The sequence below is a fragment of the Hirundo rustica genome, chromosome 18 (assembly GCF_015227805.2).
Source record: "Hirundo rustica isolate bHirRus1 chromosome 18, bHirRus1.pri.v3, whole genome shotgun sequence".
Classification (NCBI taxonomy): domain Eukaryota; kingdom Metazoa; phylum Chordata; class Aves; order Passeriformes; family Hirundinidae; genus Hirundo; species Hirundo rustica.
In genome coordinates, this window is record NC_053467.1 from 5,730,060 (window position 1) to 5,754,425 (window position 24,366).

The 24,366-nt window shown below is 41.4% G+C and overlaps 1 protein-coding gene across 4 annotated transcripts in view; it reads right to left on the reverse strand.

Moving 5' to 3' along the window:
- Positions 1–24,366, reverse strand: part of SPAG9 (sperm associated antigen 9) — a 71,641-nt gene that overhangs the window by 4,879 nt on the left and 42,396 nt on the right. For 2 of the 4 annotated variants that reach the window (XM_040081976.2, XM_040081981.2), the window contains 17 exons: positions 23,213–23,269; positions 22,174–22,347; positions 21,386–21,515; positions 21,048–21,140; positions 20,597–20,764; positions 19,765–19,936; positions 18,444–18,671; positions 17,555–17,750; positions 17,004–17,126; positions 16,379–16,459; positions 15,844–15,911; positions 14,509–14,657; positions 13,294–13,465; positions 12,209–12,322; positions 10,502–10,540; positions 9,461–9,637; positions 8,939–9,076 (listed from right to left, as the gene is read on the reverse strand). In XM_040081976.2, the coding sequence (XP_039937910.1) occupies positions 8,939–9,076; positions 9,461–9,637; positions 10,502–10,540; positions 12,209–12,322; positions 13,294–13,465; positions 14,509–14,657; positions 15,844–15,911; positions 16,379–16,459; positions 17,004–17,126; positions 17,555–17,750; positions 18,444–18,671; positions 19,765–19,936; positions 20,597–20,764; positions 21,048–21,140; positions 21,386–21,515; positions 22,174–22,347; positions 23,213–23,269 (2,279 nt within the window). The remainder of the gene's footprint in view (positions 1–8,938; positions 9,077–9,460; positions 9,638–10,501; positions 10,541–12,208; positions 12,323–13,293; positions 13,466–14,508; positions 14,658–15,843; positions 15,912–16,378; positions 16,460–17,003; positions 17,127–17,554; positions 17,751–18,443; positions 18,672–19,764; positions 19,937–20,596; positions 20,765–21,047; positions 21,141–21,385; positions 21,516–22,173; positions 22,348–23,212; positions 23,270–24,366) is intronic. The other 2 variants (XM_040081978.2, XM_040081982.2) reach the window with 1 other exon arrangement.

Here is a 24,366-nt window from a genome sequence, read left to right on the forward strand (position 1 = left end):
TTAATCAGAGGAAACAGGAACTGACCTACACCTTCAGAAAGGTTCCAAATCAAATTTTGGTCAGTATTCTGGTTAGACTCCTTTGGAGGGCTGAAGGAGCTAAACACAGTAGCCCCAAATTGCTCTTGACCAGTTTTCTGGGCTGATGTGGCACTGGCTGGGCTTAGGCAGCACTGGCACTAAGCTCATGGCTTTGCCATTGTGCCACAGAGACAGCAAAATGAGCATTTGGGATGTGGCTGTTCCAGATGCCCTAGAGTGACACTTCAGCCCTTACTGCACTGTGGCACAGAACTGCTTCCAGCCCTGCCTCTGACAGAAATCCAACATGTCACCCCCGGGAACCTGTTTGGCACTGATTAGTGGGATGACAGGATTTGAGATGGCCTTCCTGGGTTTTCCTTTGTAATGGTTTATGGGGGTTGTTTTGCTGTTTGGTTGGTTTTGAAAGACTACAGACAGATTTAGGCAAAAGGTCAAAAGCAGGTCTAAGAGTTGTGACATCTTTTTATGCACTTTTTGTTAAGGTTTCAAGCTGCAGATTATAAGTACAGAATCACAACAGTTCTCACTTTATTTCCTCAAAGAGTTAAATTAAAAAAGAAGATACATGTTTACACAAGAACTCTTTTATGGGCTAGATCATGCAAAAGTGCTATCCAAGAAAAGCAGTGATCAAATACAATGGGCATGCAGGGATAAGTGATCTACTGTATTCGTTCCTACTCAAAAATGAGTAAACTATACACTGAGCATTCTTCATGTAACACAACTTGTTTTCAGTCAGTCTGTATATTTAAGTAACTAAGGACATGTTTTTCAGCAGTTTGACACAGAAGATTAACCTGCCAAAGAAAGACTGAAAGCATAAACAGGCAGGTGGTACAAGACTCCAAAGCAGAGTTTCAAATACACCCTCTTATACAGTCATCCCAAAGATCACGGTTTATTGGGAGGAGGAGAAGCCGAAGGTGTGTGTCAGAATAAAAATGTTGTGTTCCTCTGAGGAATGGTTTTTCCCCTCAGAGTCCCCCTGAAACCTGTGCTATGTAGTTCAACCCTTTTTCCCTATCATACCTACTCCTGACCCTATTGGCTCAGGGCCAATATCTTTCCTTGGCCAAAAACTAGATATACCCCTGTTTCTTCCTGGTTCTCTCTCTCTCTCCTCGGCCTCCTGGAACATCACATCGAGAATAAAGCTTGGACGGAAGCTGGGGGTGAGAGCCACTCTTTTGAAATCTCTATTCTGTCTCTCTGAAATATATTTCCCTAAAACCCCTGAATAACTGAGCTAGCGAGAGCCGGGGGGTGGCTAGAGGGAAGTATAATTTCAGTTGGCCCCCAACGTCGGTTTGTTATGAAATATTAATAAGCCCACGCATGAAGAGGGACTCCCTATTTAAGGGGTTAATAATCTCTTTGGGAGGCACAACTACCTGGCCCCTATCGGCTGTTTTCGAGCAGCTCGGGGTGGCAGGACAAGGTCGGGAGTTCGCTTTTACTACAAAAGTGAATCGACCTTAGACAGAAAACCCTGACGTTGCAACACGTGCTGCGGGGTTCGCTAGAAGATCCCTATAGCTTAATAGTGAGAGGGCTTTAGGACCCTGCGCCGGAGTGTGTTGCGTAACGCGGTTTGAAATTTTTTCTCTGCGGAACGGCTGAGTTCTGTGTACTGGGGAGAACCGCGCGTTTTTGGGGTGGGCTAGCTACGGGAGGGTCCCGGGACAGAAGCCGGCACCGGGACACCCCCCTGCCCGTGTCCCCGCAGTCGGGAGAAGCGGCCAGAGAGAGCCGCCCCGAGCCGCGGGCAGCCCGCCTTGCCCCTGATACCTCGGGAGCGAGCGGGACGCAGCGGCGTCTTTGGTTTTTCACGTCAGGGGTTAAGATTTTTCGAACAGTTTGCTTTTAAAACATCAGAAACATGGGCATACATTTATCGAGAAATCAAAAGAGTGCTTTTAAACAACTTAAAAACATTACAACAGATCTAAAATTTCCAAATAAGCTCTTAATCAAATTTATTTCCTGGCTGTCAGCTGAGATTCCAGACAGTACTCTACAAGATATAAATTCTGTTTCATTTTGGGATGATGTGGGAAAATTAATAACTTTAAAAGTTGAAAATGGGGAAAACAAAATTTCTTCATTTATTCCAATATTCTTACAAGTACGCAAGAAACTGTTAGAAGCAGAAAACAGCAGACAGCCATGCAAAACCTCTCAGCAATACCCTGTTTCCGAGAAGCAGGGATTCCCTGATTCCATACTGGATTCTGCTCCTCAAACCCACCCATCGTCCTTATACCCTCCTCTCCCACCTGTTTTCCCTCAGCAAGATGCAATTTTTTCCTCTCGGAGCTCTAGCCACGTGGATGAGACCCTCGGGGGTTCGCACCATGCGGTCAGCCCTGATGGCAGACGGCGTTGCATTCCTCCTTCCCACTATCCCTTCTTCCCCCCACTTCCCGCCCCGACCCCATATCTCTCACCCAATCCCCCACCCCACCCTTCTCCCCAGTGCCTCCCCCTCCCTCCCAGCGGCCGCGCGAAGGGGGAGAGGGGAGGGTCCCTTGCAATCACTACTCCCAGCGCGGATGGGGAGATGGATAATGCAGCCCGCAGCAGCGGAGTCGGGGGGGGTGGCCCCCCTGTTACAAGGGCTAAGGGGCAGCCTAGCCTGGGGCCCCAGGGGAGGAGGGAGGAACTGCCTGTTGCTGGACCCCAGGGGAGGAGGGAGGAACTGCCTGTTGCTGGACCCCAGGGGAGGAGGGAGGAACTGCCTGTTGCTGGATCCCAGGGAGGGGGTGGGACAACACCCTCGAGTTGCCTCGGCAATACAGAAGCGGCAGGATTTTTAGCAACTCATAATAACGATCAGCAGGGCATTCCATCTGTGGCCCCTGTAGTATATGTAGGTAAAAGACACGTGCGTAGAGAGTATTTGCCTTTTTCGTACCAAGATAAAAAAGAGCTGTGTAAAATGCAGAAACAATTTGGGAGATCCAGTGAAATATTTAAGGGCATGATGAAAGCTACCTTCAATTCAAATGAGATGGTACCCAGTGACATTAAAGATTTATTCAGATGCCTATTAACTCCCTCAGAGTATGACCTATGGGAAGGATTATGGAAAAAAAGCTTTGAAAACAGTATTGCAGGAAATTCAGCAAACTCCTGATGCTCAGGACAGCGATCACAATGACATCACACATGATCATTTGTGTGGTGAAGGTGATTTATCTAGTGCGAATGAGCAAATTCGGTTGTTATCCAAGTCAGTTTTAGATAAGATCTGTAATGCTGCAGAAAAGACTTTTTATCAGATTCCATCACCTGAGATAAAGACCAGTTATGTTAACATTAAACAGTTTCCTTCAGAGAATTTCTTGCAGTTTGTGGACCGTCTGAGAAGTCAAGTGGAAAGACAAGTGCAAGACCCAGTGGTACAGGCAGAATTGATTAAGGAGATGGCTCAGAGGAATGCTAATGAGACCTGTCGTAGAATCATTCTTAGCCTTCCCCTTGACCCATCACCTAGTCTCGCACAGATGATAGAAGCCTGTACCACGAGAGCAGAACTTTTCAGTGCACCTGAAAGGAATCCGGGACTGACACACCCAAAGCCTGTGGCAGCTGCAGCACCAGGAGCAAGGAGGCAACCGATGTCATCAGACCAGCTGCAGCACATCATCTGCCACCACTGCAAAAGGCCAGGACACTTCGCCAAGGCCTGCCCAGAAAACCAGAAACGCAAGTCAAAAAATCAAAAAAACTGAATTCACAGCGCGGCCCAGATTTTATCTCCTTGACGCGCCAAGAAAGAAATTTACAAGGCCATACCGTGACAAATGTCTCTCTCTTAACAAAAAAGGGGGAGGGCAGGTCGCAGGGTGTGGGGGTACAGAAAAATAAAAATGTCAAATGTTCAACTAACAAGGTATGGCAGCCTCGAGGCCGATATAGGCTCGTGACTACCAAAGGTTTTCATTTCAGATCTACTGATTGGACAGTAATTACAGTGGACCTGCAAAACATTTCACAGGACATGAAGGTTAACCACATGGAACCGAACAGTGAGTATTTTGTTATTGGGGACACAGCACACACACCCTTTGAGGTTGAGGTAGCTCCCATGACCATTAAGGGAAAGATAACAGGCCTCATGCTGTTGGCACGCTGCATGCACCCACCGTTCTACCTGGTAGAGGGGCAAGTCCTTGCCCAGGCCATTCCTGTTCCGGCTGAGGTCCTAGCGGATGGAAGATCACCGGAAGTCTACTGGGCAGAGGTGGTGGGGGAGAACAAACCTTCTCTGGCATGTAACTTAGCCCATGGGTCAGACCGCCTCCATGTGGAGGGGGTGCTCGACTCCGGCGCAGACATTACCGTTATACCTGAGAGCATGTGGCCATCACATTGGGAGTTGCAACCTGTGGCAGGCAAACTTCAGGGCATAGGAGGAATCACAATGGCAAAAATCTCAAAAAACATAGTGCAAATTGAGGGACCTGATGGGAAATTGGCAAATGTCCATCCATTCGTTGCTGATTATAAGGCTCCCTTATGGGGGAGAGACACCATGTCACAGTGGGGAGTCCAACTGGTCATTCCTAAGACACCCCAGGATTTTTAGAAATAGCCACTGTGGAGCGCCCTACCCACAAACTAAAGTGGTTGGACAATAAGCCAAGATGGGTAGCACAGTGGCCATTGAGTAAAGAGAAGCTCAAGGCGCTTGAGGAGCTTGTGGAGGAGCAGGTGGCTCAAGGTCACCTAGAAGAGACAACAAGCCCCTGGAATTTCCCAGTCTTTGTAATAAAGAAACCGGGAAAGGACAGGTGGAGGTTGCTTCATGACCTCCGAGAAATAAACAAAATTATAGAGGACATGGGACCACTCCAACCAGGGATGCCCTCTCCAACAATGCTCCCTCGAGATTGGCAATTGGCTGTTTTAGATATCAAAGATTGTTTCTTCCAAATTCCTCTACACCCAGAAGATGCCCCACGGTTTGCATTCTCGGTTCCTACCATTAATCGAGAAGCCCCAATGAAGAGATATCACTGGAAAGTACTTCCCCAAGGTCTGAAATCTAGTCCTTTCATATGCCAACAGTACGTAGCCTCACTACTGTCACCAGTACGTGCCAAGAGAAAGGATGCCATCATCCTTCACTACATGGATGATCTCCTCGTGTGTGCCCCCAATGACTCTATACTCCAACACACGCTTGACCTAGTGGTTAAGGTTTTAACCTCTGCTGGATTTCAATTGCAGGAAGATAAAGTTCAAAGGATGCCACCTTGGAAGTACCTGGGTCTACAAATAGCTGCAAAGACCATTGTTCCACAGAAATTGGAAATTGAGTGTAATCCCAAAACCTTAGCAGATCTCCACTCCTTGTGTGGGTCTTTGAATTGGGTAAGACCTTGGCTAGGCCTCACAAATGAAGATTTAGACCCTCTCTTCAATTTATTGAAGGGGGAGAGGGAGCTGGTTTCTCCCAGGGTACTGACCCCAGAGGCAAAGACAGCAATCGAAAAAGTACAGAAGGCCTTATCAGAGAGGCAGGCTCATCGATGTGAGCCAAACATACCTTTCCAATTCATTGTTCTAGGAAAACTGCCACATTTGCATGGTTTGATTTTTCAATGGATCGAAGGGCAGAGAGATTCACTCTTGATCATAGAGTGGGTCTTCCTCTCTCACCAAAGATCCAAGACCATCACTGAGCCACAAGAATTGATAGCTCAACTGATTCGGAAGGCAAGGGTGAGATTGTGTGAGCTGGCTGGTTGTGACTTTACATGTATTCACCTTCCGGTCAAACTTTCTAAGGAGGGAAGGAACTCTCCCAAGAGATTGACCAAAGAGATGTTTGAGCATTTGCTCCAGAGCAATGCCAGTCTCCAATTGTCTCTGGACAGCTACAGGGGACAAATATCAGTCCATGCCCCATCTCACAAGTTGCTCAATGAGGAATTCCACCTCATTCCTCGTGAGAAGAGGAGTCGGAGACCACTCAAGGCTCTCACAGTGTTCACGGACGCATCTGGGGCTTCCCACAAGTCGGTGATGACTTGGAGAAATCCTCAGACTCAGCGTTGGGAAGCTGATGTGGAGTTTGTGGAGGGATCCCCCCAAGTGGCTGAACTAGCTGCAGTGGTAAGAGCCTTTGAGAAGTTCTCGGAACCAATTAATTTGGTAACAGACTCTGCTTACGTGGCGGGGGTAGTGTCCAGAGCGGAGCAGGCTGTGCTCAAAGAAATTGACAATGAGCATCTCTTCAGATTGCTTTCAAAGCTAATTTATTTAATTTCTCATCGAGAACATCCGTTCTATGTGATGCATGTAAGATCACACACGGATTTGCCAGGTGAAATTGCAGAGGGGAATCGTCAGGCAGATTCCCTTGCTGCACCTGTTGAAAAAGCACGTCTCCCTGATATCTTCCAACAGGCAAAGCTGAGTCACCAACAATACCATCAGAATGTGCCAGGCCTGATCCGTCAGTTCCAGCTAACACGGAGCCAGGCTCGAGCCATTGTGGCCACCTGTCCCAACTGCCAGGTCCAAGCGATGCCATCGATGGGTATGGGAGTTAACCCCCGGGGCCTTGGCAGTTGTGAGGTATGGCAGACAGACATCACACACATTCCTAGTTTTGGACACCTCAAATATGTTCATGTAAGCATTGACACACATTCAGGTGCAGTGTATGCCTCTGCCCATGCAGGGGAAAAGACTGAACATGCCAAGAAACACCTAGTGCAAGCTTTTTCAGTGTTGGGGATTCCAAAAGAAATCAAAACTGATAACGGCCCAGTGTACACATCCAAGGGGTTCCTAGAGTTTCTCCAGCAGTGGGGAGTGGAACATAAGACTGGCATCCCTCACTCCCCCACAGGTCAAGCTGTGGTTGAGAGAGCACATCAGACACTCAAACAGGTCCTGGCTAGACAGAGTAGTACAACTGTGTGGATGTCTCCACATGAGAAACTCTGCAAAGCCATGTTTACCATCAATTTTCTGAACTGTTCATTTGAAAACATGAGTCCACCAGTGGTACGCCATTTTAACAGTGGCAATCAGTTCAAATTGTCTCAGCGTCCACCAGTCATGATTAGGGATCCAGAAACTTGGGAAACCAAAGGTCCCTATGAGCTCGTGACCTGGGGTCGTGGCTATGCGTGCGTGGCCACTCCCTCAGGCCCGCGGTGGATTCCCCAGAAGTGGGTGAAACCTTTTGTCCCTAAAAATCCAGCTCCAGCAGAAGGGGATAAGAGGCAAGTAGCCGTTGCATCCAAAAGAAGACGCCGCCGGATGGAAGAAAAAGAATCTTCCTAGATGTGGACTCCTTCCAGCAGAAACAGAAACTTTTAACATGTTTTAAAAATGTTTGTTTTTCTTTTTAGAGAAAGCCTACCTCACACTCAACCCTGTGATGAACCCCATACAAGTTGTCATCTTGTTGTTGCTGAACAGTCTGGCAACTGCATGGATCATCCCTCAGCCATGTCAAAATGTCTGGGTGACCCTGGCACAGACACTTCCGCAGGAAAACATATGTTTGTCCACTGCATCAACAGAGAATCCTATGTCCACCTGTCTGGTAGGAATTCCATTATGGGCAGGAATTCTGTCTCGGCTTTTAGGAGGGCCATGTACCATAGGGCGGTTGTCCGTATTGACACCCAACCAAACTTTAATTGGTGAATGGACTCATAAAAACAAATCGGCAAACAAAATTCAAAAGAGAAGTGCTGACCAATTGGATCCAAATTGTAATTCAGAAATTTTTCATTGGGCCAAGTCAAAAAGAGTCGCTGTGTCCCTGTTCCTTCCATGGGTCGCAGCAGCTAAAGCTCTAGGTGAATTGGGCCATCTAGAGTGCTGGGTAGTCAAACAGGCAAATTTAACGTCCACCGCCATCAGCTCTCTCCTAGAAGATGAGGAAATTACCAGACAGGCCACTCTCCAGAACCGTGCTGCTATAGATTATCTCTTGTTACTTCATGGACATGAATGCCAGGAATTTGAAGGACTGTGTTGCCTAAACCTGACCTCGAAGGCTCCAAACATCCATGCTGCCATTCGAAGCATGAACAGCTTGATCGGACAAGTGAAGCAAGAATCTGAGGACTGGATCAAAGAACTGTGCAAAGGCTGGGGACTTACAGGGTGGTGGACTTCTATAGTTAAAACAATTTTGTTATTTCTTGTTATTCTTTTCCTTGTAACAATAGCGTTCGGGATACTACGCTGTTTGATTTTCAAGGCTATCAATAGTCTCATACCTTCTACCTCAGAAGTCAACCACATAGAGTTGGCAAACCTAAAGCAGGATGGCTCCCCCACCAATTGTAATTGGTGGGAAAACCCACATTCCGTGTAACCTAATGTTCTTCTTCTAATGATCTTAAACAAAAAAGGGGGAGATGTTGTGTTCCTCTGAGGAATGGTTTTTCCCCTCAGAGTCCCCCTGAAACCTGTGCTATGTAGTTCAACCCTTTTTCCCTATCATACCTACTCCTGACCCTATTGGCTCAGGGCCAATATCTTTCCTTGGCCAAAAACTAGATATACCCCTGTTTCTTCCTGGTTCTCTCTCTCTCTCCTCGGCCTCCTGGAACATCACATCGAGAATAAAGCTTGGACGGAAGCTGGGGGTGAGAGCCACTCTTTTGAAATCTCTATTCTGTCTCTCTGAAATATATTTCCCTAAAACCCCTGAATAACTGAGCTAGCGAGAGCCGGGGGGTGGCTAGAGGGAAGTATAATTTCATAAAAATACATCTATCCCTGCAGTGTATCGTAAAGAACTGTATATTCTGACCACAGAAATGCACGCATTGCAATTACAGCAGCAATTATTATGTGGCTGATACCTTTCAGTTTGAAGTATGACTCATTTAAAGCTCAGATTTCTTACCCATTCTGAAGTCAATGTATCCTTCTCCACCGCTTATCACCAACATTGATTTTAAGGGACACTGGTTGAAGTACTCTTGGGCTTGTTTATCAGCTGCTAGATCTGTTCCACCACTACTCTGAGGGCAAACAACCTGACCTGGGTGAAAAATAGAACACTTTTTGATGTCTTATCTCAGAGTAAAACCTTCTATGCTTGGTCATTAGGTGACAATGCCTAAAGCAATTGAGTGCCTTCTTAAGTGCTCACTTAGAACAGCACTTTTTTCACAGAAAAAAGCAAAGTCCTTGCTGTGATCAAGCCCATTTCCTCCCATTATATAGGGCTGCACTCAGCAATCACACAAGTCTTATAATTAAAATCCAATGCATTGTTTCTGAAAGTATGAATTAATACTCTTGCTATCTTCGCCTAAACAATGTGTTAAAAACAAAAACCAAAACAAACAAAAAAACCACAAAACCCCCCCCCCAAACAAAACAAAAAAACCCAACCCTTTTGAAGATGGTAACAAAACCTCACCTGGTACTGCAACAAAGAATTTCACAGCATCCCGGTGGCCGTGGAAGCAGAGCTGTGCATGTGCCATGGAACAGTAGGGGATGAATGTCCCTGGAGTCACTTTGTCACTGTGCTCATCTCCATACACACGGATCACACTCCCTGGACGGTTTCCAGAGCCTGCTGCTGATTTATTGGCTGTAAAAGAAGAGGAATTGTTTTCTACTTCAAAACACAAATTGCTGAAGTGGTTATTTGTTAAGAAACCTTATGGATACCGTCTAAAAGCTAAAGCAAACTTATATAAAAATGAAACAGGAGGGCAGCAATGCCAATTCAAGACAGAGCTGGAAAGAAAAAGATTGCATGCTTCGTTATTTTAAGTACATCAGAAAATGGATCAGGATTCTTATTAGTCTAGCATAAACACCAGATTTCAATATCCTACTTTTGTGAAAAAATAATTTGTGGCAGGACTGTATCTTTCATAGAAAATAAGTACCTCTAATGTGTTACAGTATGAGCAAATTCCACATACTTAAGCATGTAATTAAAGACAGTTTCATTCCACCTAATCATAATGTATGCGCTTGCCAGCAAAAATTCTCTAGAAACAGCCACCTGTGGGCATGAAAGAGCTACCCTATTATCATTCTACATCTAGATTTTACTAGAAGTTTTAAAATACATTAAACCAGAGAAGTACTCATGCTAGACATACAAGCCATCTCCATTCCAAAGACTATCAAAGTAGTGAAAGAAACAGTGATTTGTAACAAGATAGCAAATTATGTGGATTAATGACAAAGTTATAAGATGTGGTATCACACTGGCTGGAAGAAAAACAGTCTATATGAGAGGTCAGCTGCAACACAGATGATATGCTAAACTGCTGAGCAGATTGGTGGCCATTTAGCAAACATAAAACTGCTGCAATGCAGTAACTGAAAGTGGAAAAACATTTAGGAACATACAAAGGGTAAATCTATGAGGAGTGGGAAACGGCCTCAAAGTGGCTATTAGAAGCCTGAAAATAGGTTTTGGTTCAGGATCTGCACTTACCCCGCAGCCCCAGTAAACGTCCCTGGTGGAGGATTACAGCTAGTGAGAAAGGAGGAAAGGGGAAATGGATAGGTATGACAGTAGAGGAGAAGGATTAATGAGAACCCACCATTCATATTTTGGTTTTTGATAAGGTAGAGCTTAAAATTTTAGCTCCTAAAAAACCCAATAGTTATTTAATTACAGAAGATTCAATCAAAAGTCACAAAGAACAGCATCTTATTATAGAAGTTCCAGTACAAAATAGTCTGCAAAAGCACTGTCACATATTTTTAAGTTTATTATTGATTAGCAACGTTTCCCCTTTCTCTCTTTTCTTGGCAAGAGGCTCCAGAATAATACAGAATTACTCATGTTTTCAAGTACCCTTTTGGAACATCATCTGCTGCCCTGCTACTGAGACCCAGGGGATTGAGAGATGCCACTGCTCATCCAAGGATGTGGCTGCTTTTAAAAACCATTAATATTTCTCACCAGGGTTCTCAGCCCCACTGTCAAGCTACCTTCAAAAGGCTGTTCTGACCCACAACCAACCAACAGAACTGAAATTAAACTGAACAGCTTTAACAGGGATTTCTTCACGTTTGCTCCTGGTTTAAAACAAACTCCTCTGGAAACGTTAAATTAAGCTTGTCCAAATGAAGAGCTGTAGTTTTTGAAAGTGATTTAAAGTGTCTCAAAATCCATGACAGGAAGTCTGTCCTTCCTTAGTACACTCATGCAAGGCAAAAAAAACCAAAACAGTCACTGAATGGATGGACAATGCAATGGAAGAATATGAGAAACAATGCATGTGTTTGCTATTCAACAAAGAAGATACAAAATGAAGAGTTTTCACTATTAAATCACCCTAAAACTTCACCCGTCAGACTGTACTATTTTCTAGGTAACAACAGTACAATTAGGACTATCAAAGGTCTGCATTTTATTTTCTGAAACTTCTGTACACCTGTTACATTAGTCTCAGACACAAGTGTTGAGACTTTTTTTTATTGTTTAAATGCAATCAATTTACACAGAGATTTTTCCCAAGCTTTATCTGTTTAAGGTCTGGTTTGCCTTTGAGCTGTACTTTTCTCCTCAGATTCAACTGCCCTCAGTTAGTTTCAGCCTATGACAAGAGTTTGGGGTCTGCTTTAAGCAAAACCCAAGATTTACATGATTGGAATTTGACCAGGATGTTAGTGCCCTGTTTGAAGAACATGTCTTTTAAAGCAGTCTGTGTTACTTCTGTTCCAGTCCTTTATACCCACTTTGTGATGAATTCTCAAGAACTAAAGCCAATCAAATTCTATTAGCAACAACACCAACGTGCTCAAATCAAAAATCTACTTTGTGATCATATGGCAATCAAAAATAACATTAATTAGAAACCTAATGATGTTCCATACAACCAATAAACCACTATGAATGCTGCTAGTGCTCAGAACACCTCTAAGGCTTTGAAGAGTCCCTTTGATTCAAGCCAGCTCTGCTCAAATGGCAGTACAGGAGATTCTGGAGATGTGTTATTTTCCTAGAGTAACTGTAACCACATATACAGATTTAGGTGCTAAACATCACAAGGCCTGATCTGTTACAAACCTTAAAGAGTCAGACCTGGCAGTGAAGCTTTCTATTCATTAGCAAGCATATGAATTGTGTTCCATACTCTTTTTTAATGCCTATAGCATATTGCACAGTGCTATTTGTTGATATTTTACTTACTTTCTGTTAATGGAATGGAGATGATGACACCATTTCCTGTTCCTACCCATAAACGATTACAAGACACCATAAGTGCTGTGATTCTCACAAATGAGAATCCCAGTTTACCAGTACCTAAAAATAAAAGATGCTTTTCATCAAAAATTATGAGCAAGAATAACTTTAGTTCTACAACACAGAATCTTAAATCCAATTCCCAAATTACAAAGACAAGTAATTCCCTCCCACTTCTGAGAGAAAAAAAGTAGAGGAGCACATTTAAGTTGTAAAGATACCTAGAAGGCTACAACACTGTAAGTAAATTGAGAACTTATACTGCAATAGTCTAACATTAGCTATGAGAAAGCAAAAAAGAACAACAGCTCCTTAATGCTGCACAGTAAAATCTTTTGGGGCTTACCAGCTTTTAAAACAAACAAAAAGTGAGTTTACAGAGATAAGATAGTGGTTTGTCATCCATTAAAATTAATTTCTCATTCATTAGCATGATGAGGGGAACAGAAGGCTGACCAGCCATGTGCAATGCACAGCAGTGACTTGTGAAGGATTTCCCAGAGCCTAATTACCTGTATTTGTTGTGTAATGTAGGTGGTGAAACTGCTCTTGCATAGATATTAATGAAAAAAATCAGAAAGCTTACTAGGTTCAACTACAATAAAAATTTGCTATTTTGAGGGGGGGTTTTTTTGAAAAAAAAAAGGCAAATTTTCCAGGCAGGTAATGGATTCTTCCCATTTTTAGCTATAAAAAACGTATCAGCATAGAAAAAGAGAAAGATTGTCGCTATTGGTGCCTGCCAAACTCAACCACCATTTTCCTCACTAGTTTTGACTTTGTAAGAATGCTTTACACACCAGGTAATGTCAACAGACTATAACAGATGACTGCAACAAATGACCCATCACCCCCATCATGCTTCACAGACTGACTTAGCTCCTACTTCCAGATTCAAGTTTGTACAAACTGATTTTAACCAGCCTTTCCACCCACCCTTATCCCAAATCTGCAGTGAGAACTGCCTGATCCCTAGCAGGAAAAGGAAGCTGCAGACAGCAAGAACACACCAGTTCTTCCTGGGAACTTACCAAGCATTTTGCTTACATAGGGCTCAATGTCCACGTCCTGCAGGTGCTGGTAGGTATGTGCATGGTAAAGGCGCAGGGTGGAGTCCAGGCGGATGGACACCCACACCCCGTCCCCCACCCACGCCAGCTGCCTCACTTGGCTCTCTCTCCTTGGGTGGGCATCAAAGGACTTCTATGAAACATTTGGGTTCAAATCCAAAGGTAAAAGAAAGGGAAGAGTAAGAAAGGTTTCTCTTGTTATTCTCACACAGTCAGAATTGGCAATCTTAAATCAAGCACAACCCTCTGATTTGCAAGATCACAGACAGTGTTTAGCTCAGTCACAAACAGCATGTGATGCTCTAAAATTGCTGATTCCTTTCCCTCACTGTGATCTCAAAGCTGTAATTTCCTACTCTGTCCTGATTTACACATCTCATCCCAGCCTGCTCCAGCTTCTGTCTCCTTTGAACCTTGAGCCTTTTTGGTCCGAAATCCTGCTGCTACAGCACAACGTACATGTGCCCAAAAAGTGTCTTTCTTCCTCATTCCATCATGACTGACTTTCATAAACAAGCCTGTGCAAAATATACACTATCCACCAGCAAAATAATCCATTTCACTTTTATACGAACTTCATTTCAGTTTTCCCATATATATTTAATCTTCTTCACAAAAACAATTTATTATTGCTTGATTGATATTTTCAGAAGAGCTGAGCAGTCACCCTCAAAGGCCTGGCCCATGTCTCAGGCCAATTAGCAGGAGCTGAAGCATTTATACTGCTCAAGGCTTGCAGAAACCTTGGCCACTTTCTGCTCTTGAGATGACAGACTAAACATTGCAGATAAAACACCAGCTCACACACCTTGCATAAACTACTCTCTAACTGGAAGGAAAGTTCATTCCAAATTAACACAAACCTCTGCATCTGGGTGGAGATTAAAATAAAGCACATAGTGTAAGCTGGGAGCTGGCCATATAAACTCTGCACAAGGACACTTCCCAGTTTCTGGCCAGCTAAAAGTGGAAAACTAAATCTCCCAAAAACTGGTTTCAATAAGTGAAAACTGTCTCATCATAACTCTAAGTCTTCCAAAACAATTATTCTGTAAAACAAACTTGCTAGGTAGTCTGTTTCCATACTGATGAAAACAGATGTTTCTGGAGTTACTCTGGAGTCTGAACTGCAGCATTAAAACACATTTAATTATTTTAATCACCATTGGAACTTACCTCTATTTTCATGGCCTTTGGTTGAACAACATAGATTTTGTTCCTGTATCCACACCAGACCTTGTCATGTACCACTGTCATGCACCGGATTGAGTGGTGCGGCCGGCCAAGGTCCAAGAGGTGATAGTTTGTCAAATCCCACTGACCATCTGCAAAAACAGGAGGAAAACAAAAAGGAAAACTCATAGGCATCTGTGTTCAGTTTAAGGAAAAATTAGATGTATAAGCAACTATCTTAAAAGTCTCATTATTATAAAGCACTGTAATATTCTGGGTAAGTCAGTACAAGTTTATGGCTAGGCTCTTTGTTAAAAACCAGCAACTAACATCCCAAATGTTACCTTTTTTTAAAAAACAGAGTTGTACAATGATTCAGGTTAAAAATCCAGCACAACATTTTTAAAGCAGCAGATTACCTAGTGCTACAGGCTCTGCTTGACTAGGACTAGTACCTGCAAAAACAAACAGCTTTTCACACAGCACTAGGCACCTGCTGCTTGTCTGAACATAGAAGTGTTGGCCAGTGCAGATTTTTTTAAAATACGCTGCAAGATCTTAAAAAAGGCACCTGAAATCTACTAAAAGCATACTAAATTTAGTCGTTCTTCACCAAGAAAAATTCTTCTGTAGACTAACTACTAAGAACTAAGTCCACAGATCATCAATGACATTCACTAGAGAGGTTTGGCTATTGTAAGCCACTGCAATGAGCTTTAAAAAAATAAACAAAACAAAACCACTAAAAACAACTTAATCCCAGATGCATCTTTTCAACTTTTTGCATTAGTGTTGTGCAACTTTTTAAATTCTTTTAAATGCTGAGCATCACAAGGGAAAGTAGAAATTAACAGGGTGGAAACACAAGCAATAGATAAGTTACAGTTGCTCATAGTAAGATCTTCCCCTCTAGGTACTATTTGCGGAGGATGAACAATGGAGCTGGTTCAGGAGCAGTTTGGGCAGAAAGAAGGGATGCTTACAAAAATGGTCTCTTTGCCCAGAGACCATTTTTAGCACTAATAAAACAGAAGGCATGACTATAATGAAAAAGCAAGAGCGATAATGATCAAAGTGGACTTTCAGATGGCTCTTCCCTATTTAGTTCAGAACTATCCCATTCTCCATTTCACAGTAAGAAAATACTCCATTAATGCACCACAATAGTGCAAAAACAGTACTTGAATCTTCAACTGAAATAACAAGAAATATTTCTCATAACTACCCAAAAAAAAGTAATTGGGGAATACATTATCAAAGCATTACTTGTAAATGGCATATTTCTTTCCTGACTACTGTTAAAAATTCCCGAGTTTCCAGATGCAATAGAATCCTTACCAACTCCTCGGTGAAAGATTGCGAGTGTCCCATCTGCCAGTGCAACCAAGACTATTCCTTTGACATGTCTGGGGAAAAAGGAGGCACAACAACACACTGTTAGACTGCTCTACTCAGAAGGCAGGTTAAAAGCTAGGTATAAACATTTAACATTTCAGGATATTTTTTACAGTCACATTAGCCCCAGTGTTTTGATTTCTACAATATACCTCAAGAGAAGGGATATAACAAGGGGTCAAAATCCAGTTCAGAGTGCTTGAAATGTATCTGGCTACCATGTCTGAAGAAAACAACAAAAACAGCAACCTATAACTGTTTTGTGTAGCTACAGCTCATCTTTTGGACTACGTATTTCAACAGGTACAAGATTCCTTTTATTTTCTTTATTCCCCAGTTTTCCACTCTCCCTCAAAGAGCATGCAGGCAGTTATGGCAACTGGGATTCCCAATATCTGAGGAGGAAATATAAAACTACTTTGGAAAGTACTTTAAGAGAAATTCATTATTATTTACATCACATTCTTTTAGGACTTACACAATACTGAGAATAGAATCTTTAAGTTTAATGGCATGAACACATTTCCTCCACTGGGCCACTGATGAATGAACATACAGGCTGCAAAGACAAATCAGGAGGGATTAAAAGCACTACCACACAAAAACAGCACAAGCAAAGCTCTTATAAATGGAAATCCACAATCAAAGGAAAAATAAGTTTTCATCTTCCACTGGAAACTATGTATTCACTGAAAGGAAGAACTACATGAGCAGCAGAATGGCTTTTTCAGAGGCGTAAAGCATTACAAACTCCCTTGCACATCCATCTGCAGTAAAAATTACAATATATTTTTCTAGCACACTAAAATATTGAAAAATTATAGAATTAACAGACCATAACAATTTCTTTGACTACACAGAAACCACAGAACTTCTCTGCAGATGAAGAGTTATCTAACAAAAAAGGACTTACTAATCACCTACAATACTTCCTTTGAATTCTATAATGCCTAAAAATGCAGCAAAGCATTCAAGGTTTTGGCTCTCTTGAGACCATCCTGTGCTTAATCTTGACTTGAGATGGTTATCAGGGCTGTAAGGCAGAAGAAGCAAGCTTAAAGCAATTATTATAAACAAATGTAACAAGACTAGCACTTCCTTACCATCCATTCTGTGCTCCAAGCCACATGGTCGGCAAAAGGCTACTCATTTTCTGTGCTTCTTCCCTCACTAGATCTTGCTCATTTGGCAGAACTACAACATCCTTATATAACTCAGACTCAGTACTAGAAAAAAACACCAGTTAAAATGCATTTAATGGAGTGCACAGACTACTCAAGCTATAACCCAGGTATTTACTTCACTACTGAGAGTTCCTACACTGGCTTCTGAAGTATGTGAGGTGTTTAAAAACACAGTAACCACTCATGAAAGTATACAATACAGATGGAAACCTCAATAACAATGGAATTTCTTCAAGTGGACATTTATTTTTACAAGGAAAACTCGGTTCCATTCAAGCCTATCAGTATTATCATCTCTGGGGAATGGCAGAAGAGAGTCACAAAGCACAGTCCTGTACCAAGACTACTTATATAAACCTCAACACACTTGAAAAAAAAGTAGTCATTTTGTCTCCATGGTATGTTTCTACAAACATTATATTTCTTTTTTTAAATATGTTTTCAAAGGTATGAGGACTGAGACTAGATACTTAGGCTGATACACTGGAGATGCCTCTGCTGTATGCTGCACTCCCAAGGGATCTGTAAAGACATGCTCTGTGTAGATTCCTGTTTGTGCAATATCAGCTGTGTCTTCTCCTGTCCCTGCATTGACTTCCGTAGCTTCTGTTGCCTCCTCTGCTGTTGGAATGTTCTCATCTACTGAATTATTTTCAGTAGATATATCTATGAAACAAACAAATTTGAAAAACTTTTTAACAACTGCAATAGAATTTGCTATTGTTTAAAACAGCCAGAACTTGATACTTAAAACTGTAGTGAATAGCTGTTACAGCCAGACAGTTACAATTTCCACATGAGAATCAAAAACATCACATCAGAAATGCCCAAGTTTTAGCAGGTTGCACTGTATAAACAAATGTCAAATGCATGTTTGTATCAACCCAGTGACTGATGGTTCAGACTGGCCATTAAATAATTAACTAGGACAGCAGTGAACAAGGTAAACCATCACATAACCATTAACAATTGTATCAATACAGCTCTGCAGGGCATATGACAAAAAACAGTACGAATGTTTATGAAATAATGTTTCACTTAAATCTCTATTAAGACTTGATAAAATACAAGGCATTTATTTTAGTCACTCTTTGGCAATATCTGTATTTCAAATATTGCATTAAAATTGCTCTCTAGAGCAGGCACAGGAATTCTCTCAAAAGTACTTGCAAGAAGCACTTGCCTATTACCATTTCAAGTCACCTCCACCACATTTTCAGCTACAATTTACACATTTACAGAGAGTTCATGTTATCACAGCGTACATGCTTGTTAACCTCAGTAGTTGCACCGTTTATTTCCAGCTGCATCTCAAGGTGTTTGGCCAGCCCTGAAACACCTGTAGTATTTATCACATACCCAACTGTTCCTCTGCCACACGTGAGGTCCCATTGGTGTCATGGGCACCAGGAGCCCCCATGAGACCCTCAGCAGTGCAGCCCACCACAGTGATGCCCCCCAGCAGGCTGTCGGTCTCGGCAGAGCTGTTGCTGGTCATACTGCCACACAGGGAAGATTTGTCCACTTGGCTGGAATCTGCTTCCTGGGACCCTTCTTCCCCTGCAGGGTAGTCTGTTTCTCTTGCCCCTGAAAGAGATTAAACTCAGAATAATATAATGTCCTGAGCTGGAAGGGACCCACAAAGATCTACTCCAACTCTGGGCCCCGCACAGACACCAAACAACGCCACCCTTTGTCTCAGAGCATTGACAAAACATTCCTAGAGCTCTAGCAGCCTTGGTGCCATGACCACTGCCCTGAGGAGCCCTTTCCATGCCCCACCACTCCCTGGAGAAAAATCGTTTCCTGATATCCAGCCAAAACCATCCCTGATACAACTTTAGGCCATTCCCTTGGGCCTTGTCACTGGGTGTTTTTCACAGGGATAAACCTGAATCATTTCTCTATCTAATAACTAAGCTTCAAACTGAATGAGCTTGCCGGCAACTGAGATTTAACATGCAGACAGCTCCTTCCCACAAGATAATTTTAACATGACCAGCAAATGTGGAAGATACTGTCACAAAGCTCACAAAACAAAAGCAAGATCGACTTAGCGGCACTACAATATCATTCACTGTATTTCAATCTGCAGTTTTCCAAATAGCTTATTTCTATTTTCATTTTATCTTCCTCTAAAATTAAATTTCGTAACAGTGCATGTACGCAAGGGCCTATATCTCTATGAAGAATTAGGGTGCAACAGATCCTTTCTTTTGGAAGAAAAACCATTTTTATCATGTTCAATCCTCTTATACTTTCAAGACTTAAAATACACTCAAATGTAACAAGGATTCCCTCTGCAGGGAGCTCCAAGACTTGCTGCTTATCTCGAAGAGGCTGAGGAGTTCAAAAAAGCAATTAACATATTATTCTTTTTGTGATCGCAATTCCATGAAATATTGAAACTGCTGCACAGTTTATAGTACATCAAACAAAATAGTTCCCCTTGGCTCCTGACATCTGTCTGAATTTCAGTTAATTTTGGTCAACAGCCAACTAAAGAGCGAAACAGTAGGGCAGAAAGCAATAGTTTAATGTACAATCAAACATTTTCTTATTGCCGTGTTACAGTATCTTTTTATCACTAAGTAACAAATCTTTGAGTGTTCATTGTATAAGAGAAGCTGAACAAGAAACAGTTAAAAAAGCAGGAGCTGAACCAGCCCAAGTGTTTTACCTGGTACACTGGCAATACAAAGCACATGAGAATTGCAAACAATGAAACTGTCCAGAATATTCCCTGGTTGATTTGCATCAATAATGATAACTTTTGTAGCAGAATGTGTGCTAGTACAGATCCAAACTAGACTGGATAATTCTTCCTGATGCTTCAGTTCCTTCTGCTGATCCTGAGGGAGAACAAAGGCAGAAATGAACAACAGAAAGGGGGACAAGAAAAGACCTTTGATCTTTTATGGTCTTACATCTTCACATATAGAAATATACATTAATATGTGGGAAGTTAAATATCTTCAATGCCATTGCAAAACTACACAGTTACTTGTTCTCTATGAATCTGAAGTATAAAGCTCCCTCATATTTCATAGTTCTATTTAAAATATATAAAATATTATAATTACCCTGCATAATTATACAGTTAGACCAGTATAAAATAAAAACATTATTGACATGACAACTGCCATACTCAGTATCACCACAAGTTAATGGGATATCCCAAAGCACTTCAAAATTAAGACTGTTTTTATGCCCTTAATATGAATTCCATTCATGGCAGTTAAAACATAAATGGTTCTGTCACAAATAGTTTTTAAACAAGGCAGCACTGATAAGCAGTACATCATTTTGATATAAAATTAATTTCAGCAAGGGACAAAACAAAGTATTTAATAGTTGGAGTCAATAACTCAAACATCCTGGGCTAATGACTAACCAAGAAAAACCTATTTGTTACCAATGAACAGATTAGAAAGTTCTTTATTACTCTACAGTTACACAGTAAAGTACAGTTTACACAGTAAAAAATTAAATGTGCCTTGCAGTGACCTTACCTTGAGCTCCTGGTCTAGTTTATCTAAGCTACTCTGGGATCCTGTTTGCTGCTTGTTGCTATCTGCATCCACACCAGTCACATCATTGTAGAATACACTGGCACCAACCACAGACCCTCCATCTCGTGTCTTCCCTCCTGACAGGTTCACCCCTACAGCACACCACAGCTTGGGAGAAAAAGAAATGTTTTACTTGAATCTCAAACTAAAAAAAGAGACACAAGCATTGTTAAATATGCTAAGTGATAGCAACATTATTATATATCTGAAGTCCAATTTAAGTTATTAATTACAATTAAAGTAATGCATATTTTACTGAGACTTAAATTCCTCTTCACCATGTTTTAAAAAGAAACAACTTAATTTGAAAAAGAATGTAACTGAGTCCAAAACAAAAACATTCAAGCTATAGTCTGCCCAAGTCTCTCTATCATCACTGGAGATATTCTACCTTCATAGATGTATCCTTCTCATCCAAAGGCCTCAGGTAAACAGGTACAGGCAAGTTCTTCATCTTATTTTCACCCTGTCCACCATTTGCCACCTAGGAAAAAACAAACAAACAGGAAAATTTTACCTTTAAAAGAGGTTTACAATCTTTGGAATAAGTTGCTCAGAATTCATTAAGAGTTAAACAATTAAGAGTTTTGCATTATTGTTTTCTTTAGAAAGATTCTTTACTGCTAAATTCAACAACAAAAAAAAAGCTGGAATCACTCAAACGCAAGCTGTGAAATCATACCCTATTCAAATATGAGGCTGTTGTTATTACACCTGAAAACATCATACCTGTTTGTACTTCTGAGGTAGACTCCAGCCAAAAGCCTGCACTCTGCCATCCTCTTTCTGGACATGAGCTTTCACCTGGCGGTACTGCTCCCTCTTCTGCTCCCGGCGTGAGGCTAAACTGGCTTCAGTTCTGGGCAAGAATCAGGATTGAAGAACTTCTTACTTATGCTCTTTAGAATCTCTTGTGTAATGGGAATTGCTGTTAAACTCAATAACCAAGATCAATGTGGAAGCACTGGGTTACCAAGGATATCCCTAGTTTCTTTCACCTATCAGAATGCCAGGTTTCCTGTGGGCTATTTTTAAGGGATTGGTGAAAAACAGGCAAAACCAGAAAGTCTATTGCCAGCATCCTTAAAAGAAATGAACTTGGGTTGGGAATCTCTAGTAGGAGCTTTACAAGTTATAACTCACAAGGATATATTGCCAAAACAAAGCACAGGAGAAAAAAAGTAATTACAGATTCTTGTTAGCCTGACTCTTAAGTGAACCTTAAGTACCTGTACAGTTATTGCTCAGCTACAACATTTGCATATAAAAGCGTACCAAATGTTGCCTCCTGTGCTTAAACACACTTTTTTGAAAGACAGTGGTATTCAACAAGTAGAATATTTCAGCCAGGTGCTCTAAGTATTTACTCACTGCTGCACATTTCACTCTGTACTATCTTGAGTCCTTATGAACACTCACTTCAGGAGAACATTACTAGCATGCTAGTAATCTCAGAGAACTAAAAGAGTAAACACTTGCCAGAGCATATCTACTAGTGTAAAACCAAAATGCCTTACTCTTCACTGAGGAATTCAAAGGCTTTAGATTTGTCACTGGGTAATTGAGATAAGGTGCTGCTTCTTTTCTTGACTGATGGAGTAATGTGCGAGGTTGGAGCATTATATTTAACATTGACAGGAGGTTCTGGTTTCTTTGCTGTATTGCTGGATGAACTGAAGAGCCTACTAAAACTAGAAGAAGAGAAAAAGAAAAGTGTCAAGATTTGTCAGATGCATCTAAATTTGACTGTGCGGGCAAAACACAGCATATGCCAGCCTGCTCAAAACAGGTAAAGTAAAAAATTGGAGCCCAACATAGCAGCAGCCACCACACACTCAGCAACACTCTCAAAGCACAAAGACTCATGTCTGTAAGAAAAATTCTTAAAGGATTATTATCCCATTTATCAAATTCAATGAGAACTTCACCTTGAATTAACATCTACAGGGAACCAACAAAATTAGGATGTGAACAACACACCTGGAAGACAGTTCCATGAAGGACCTTAGTTCATGCAGAGAGAATTTTAAAAACCCCACTATTTTCTATGCAACAAGATAAAACAGTTATCAGCAAATCACAACATCAAAAGGATTATTTAACAAATATCTTGTGAAAAATACTGGCTTAGATTTAAAGAGTTTGAAGTCAGCAAGGAGAATATAACAACCAATAAGCTGTACTTCACAGAGGGAAAAGAAGCTGAAATAAATTCAATCCACACATGCTATTCAGGTTTGTACTTTTCATCATAAAGATGAATCCAGAAAAAACGTTCATAACAAGAATCCTGCTGCATATGCAGCTAAGAAAAAATTCCAGCACTTTGGCATTTAACTTCACAAAGTGCACAGCCACTCACTACATGCTGCAGCTTACAATACATTTTGTCTTCCAGACCAGTCTTACCCAGTTGGTATGCTGGACAACAAGAGGAGAAGGTTAAGATATCTTAATCAGACAAAAAATAATTAGCTAACATACGCAAATGTGCCCGCAAATTGTTTGTTTTTTTTTTCCTTTATTTCTGCCAGTGAATTGTGTTTCTATACTTACAACTGCCAAATGCTTGATCTTTTCTTCTCTTGCATGGCTGGATTTTCTCTGGATGCTCTACAAGAAATGAATTCCAAGTTTACAAAGTCAGTAGTAACTACAAAAGGAAAAGGAATGGAGCAGTGTGTAACTCTTATTTTTTATAGAAGGATAATATCTTGAAAATAACAAAGCATGCTTTTTTCAGACTGCTACTTCTTTACTTATCAGAGGAGAATATTGAAATTCCCATTAGAGGAAATAAAGTTATGTAATAAACCTCATCCATATTTCTTTGCATCCCAAACAAACTGGTAACTTTCCAGACAGAAGAGATAATTCTGCATAATACCTTGTAACAAAAAAAACTTTAAGAAAGCAGCAAACCATTTTAAATTATTCTGCCCCTATCTAATATTTTAACCATTGCTTTTTGTTTTAAAGCTTAATAATCTTCAATACATCAGTAAATAATTGATAAAGTGAGTGTTCCCATAGCCATAGATAAGAGATAGGAGAGGACTTCTACAGCTACAGAAGAAAATAGCTACAGAATAAATCCATGGCTGTTGGGAATGTGCGTTTTCCTCCCAAAAGGTCACAGGCATGAGGACAATGGGAACAATTACATATCACTGCTGCCTATGGCCAGCAGGCAGCACCACAGCCTCTGATACCTGTGGTCAGGGACCAGGATGAGCTGGGCTGAGGTCTGAGGCAGAAGACTTAGGTTTTTAAACCATACCTTCCAAACAACTGAATATTCAGGATGCAAAGGAGACCAAATCACCATCTTTATTGCTCATATTTAACACACCTTGCACAACTTTCAACTGTTTCATCCTGAACAACCCAAGACCTTCCAAAGGAATTATGCTCAGTCTGAAGACTACATTATACCTATACTGACATCACAAAGTATGTGTACATATAGAGTAAATTTACTGCCCACCTGATTAATGTTATTTACAATTACCAACTTCTGTAATTGTTCCAAAATAAGCATCCTTGAAAGAATGTGTGTATTTCACATCATATGAAGTAACACATCGTCACTGAGGTCTCACCAAGAACCATTCTGACAAACTATACACCCACAACTTAAAAACAGTGTTCCTCATGGGCATGAGGAAAACAAACAGAAGGCAGTGAACCTGCTGACCAGATCACTCAGC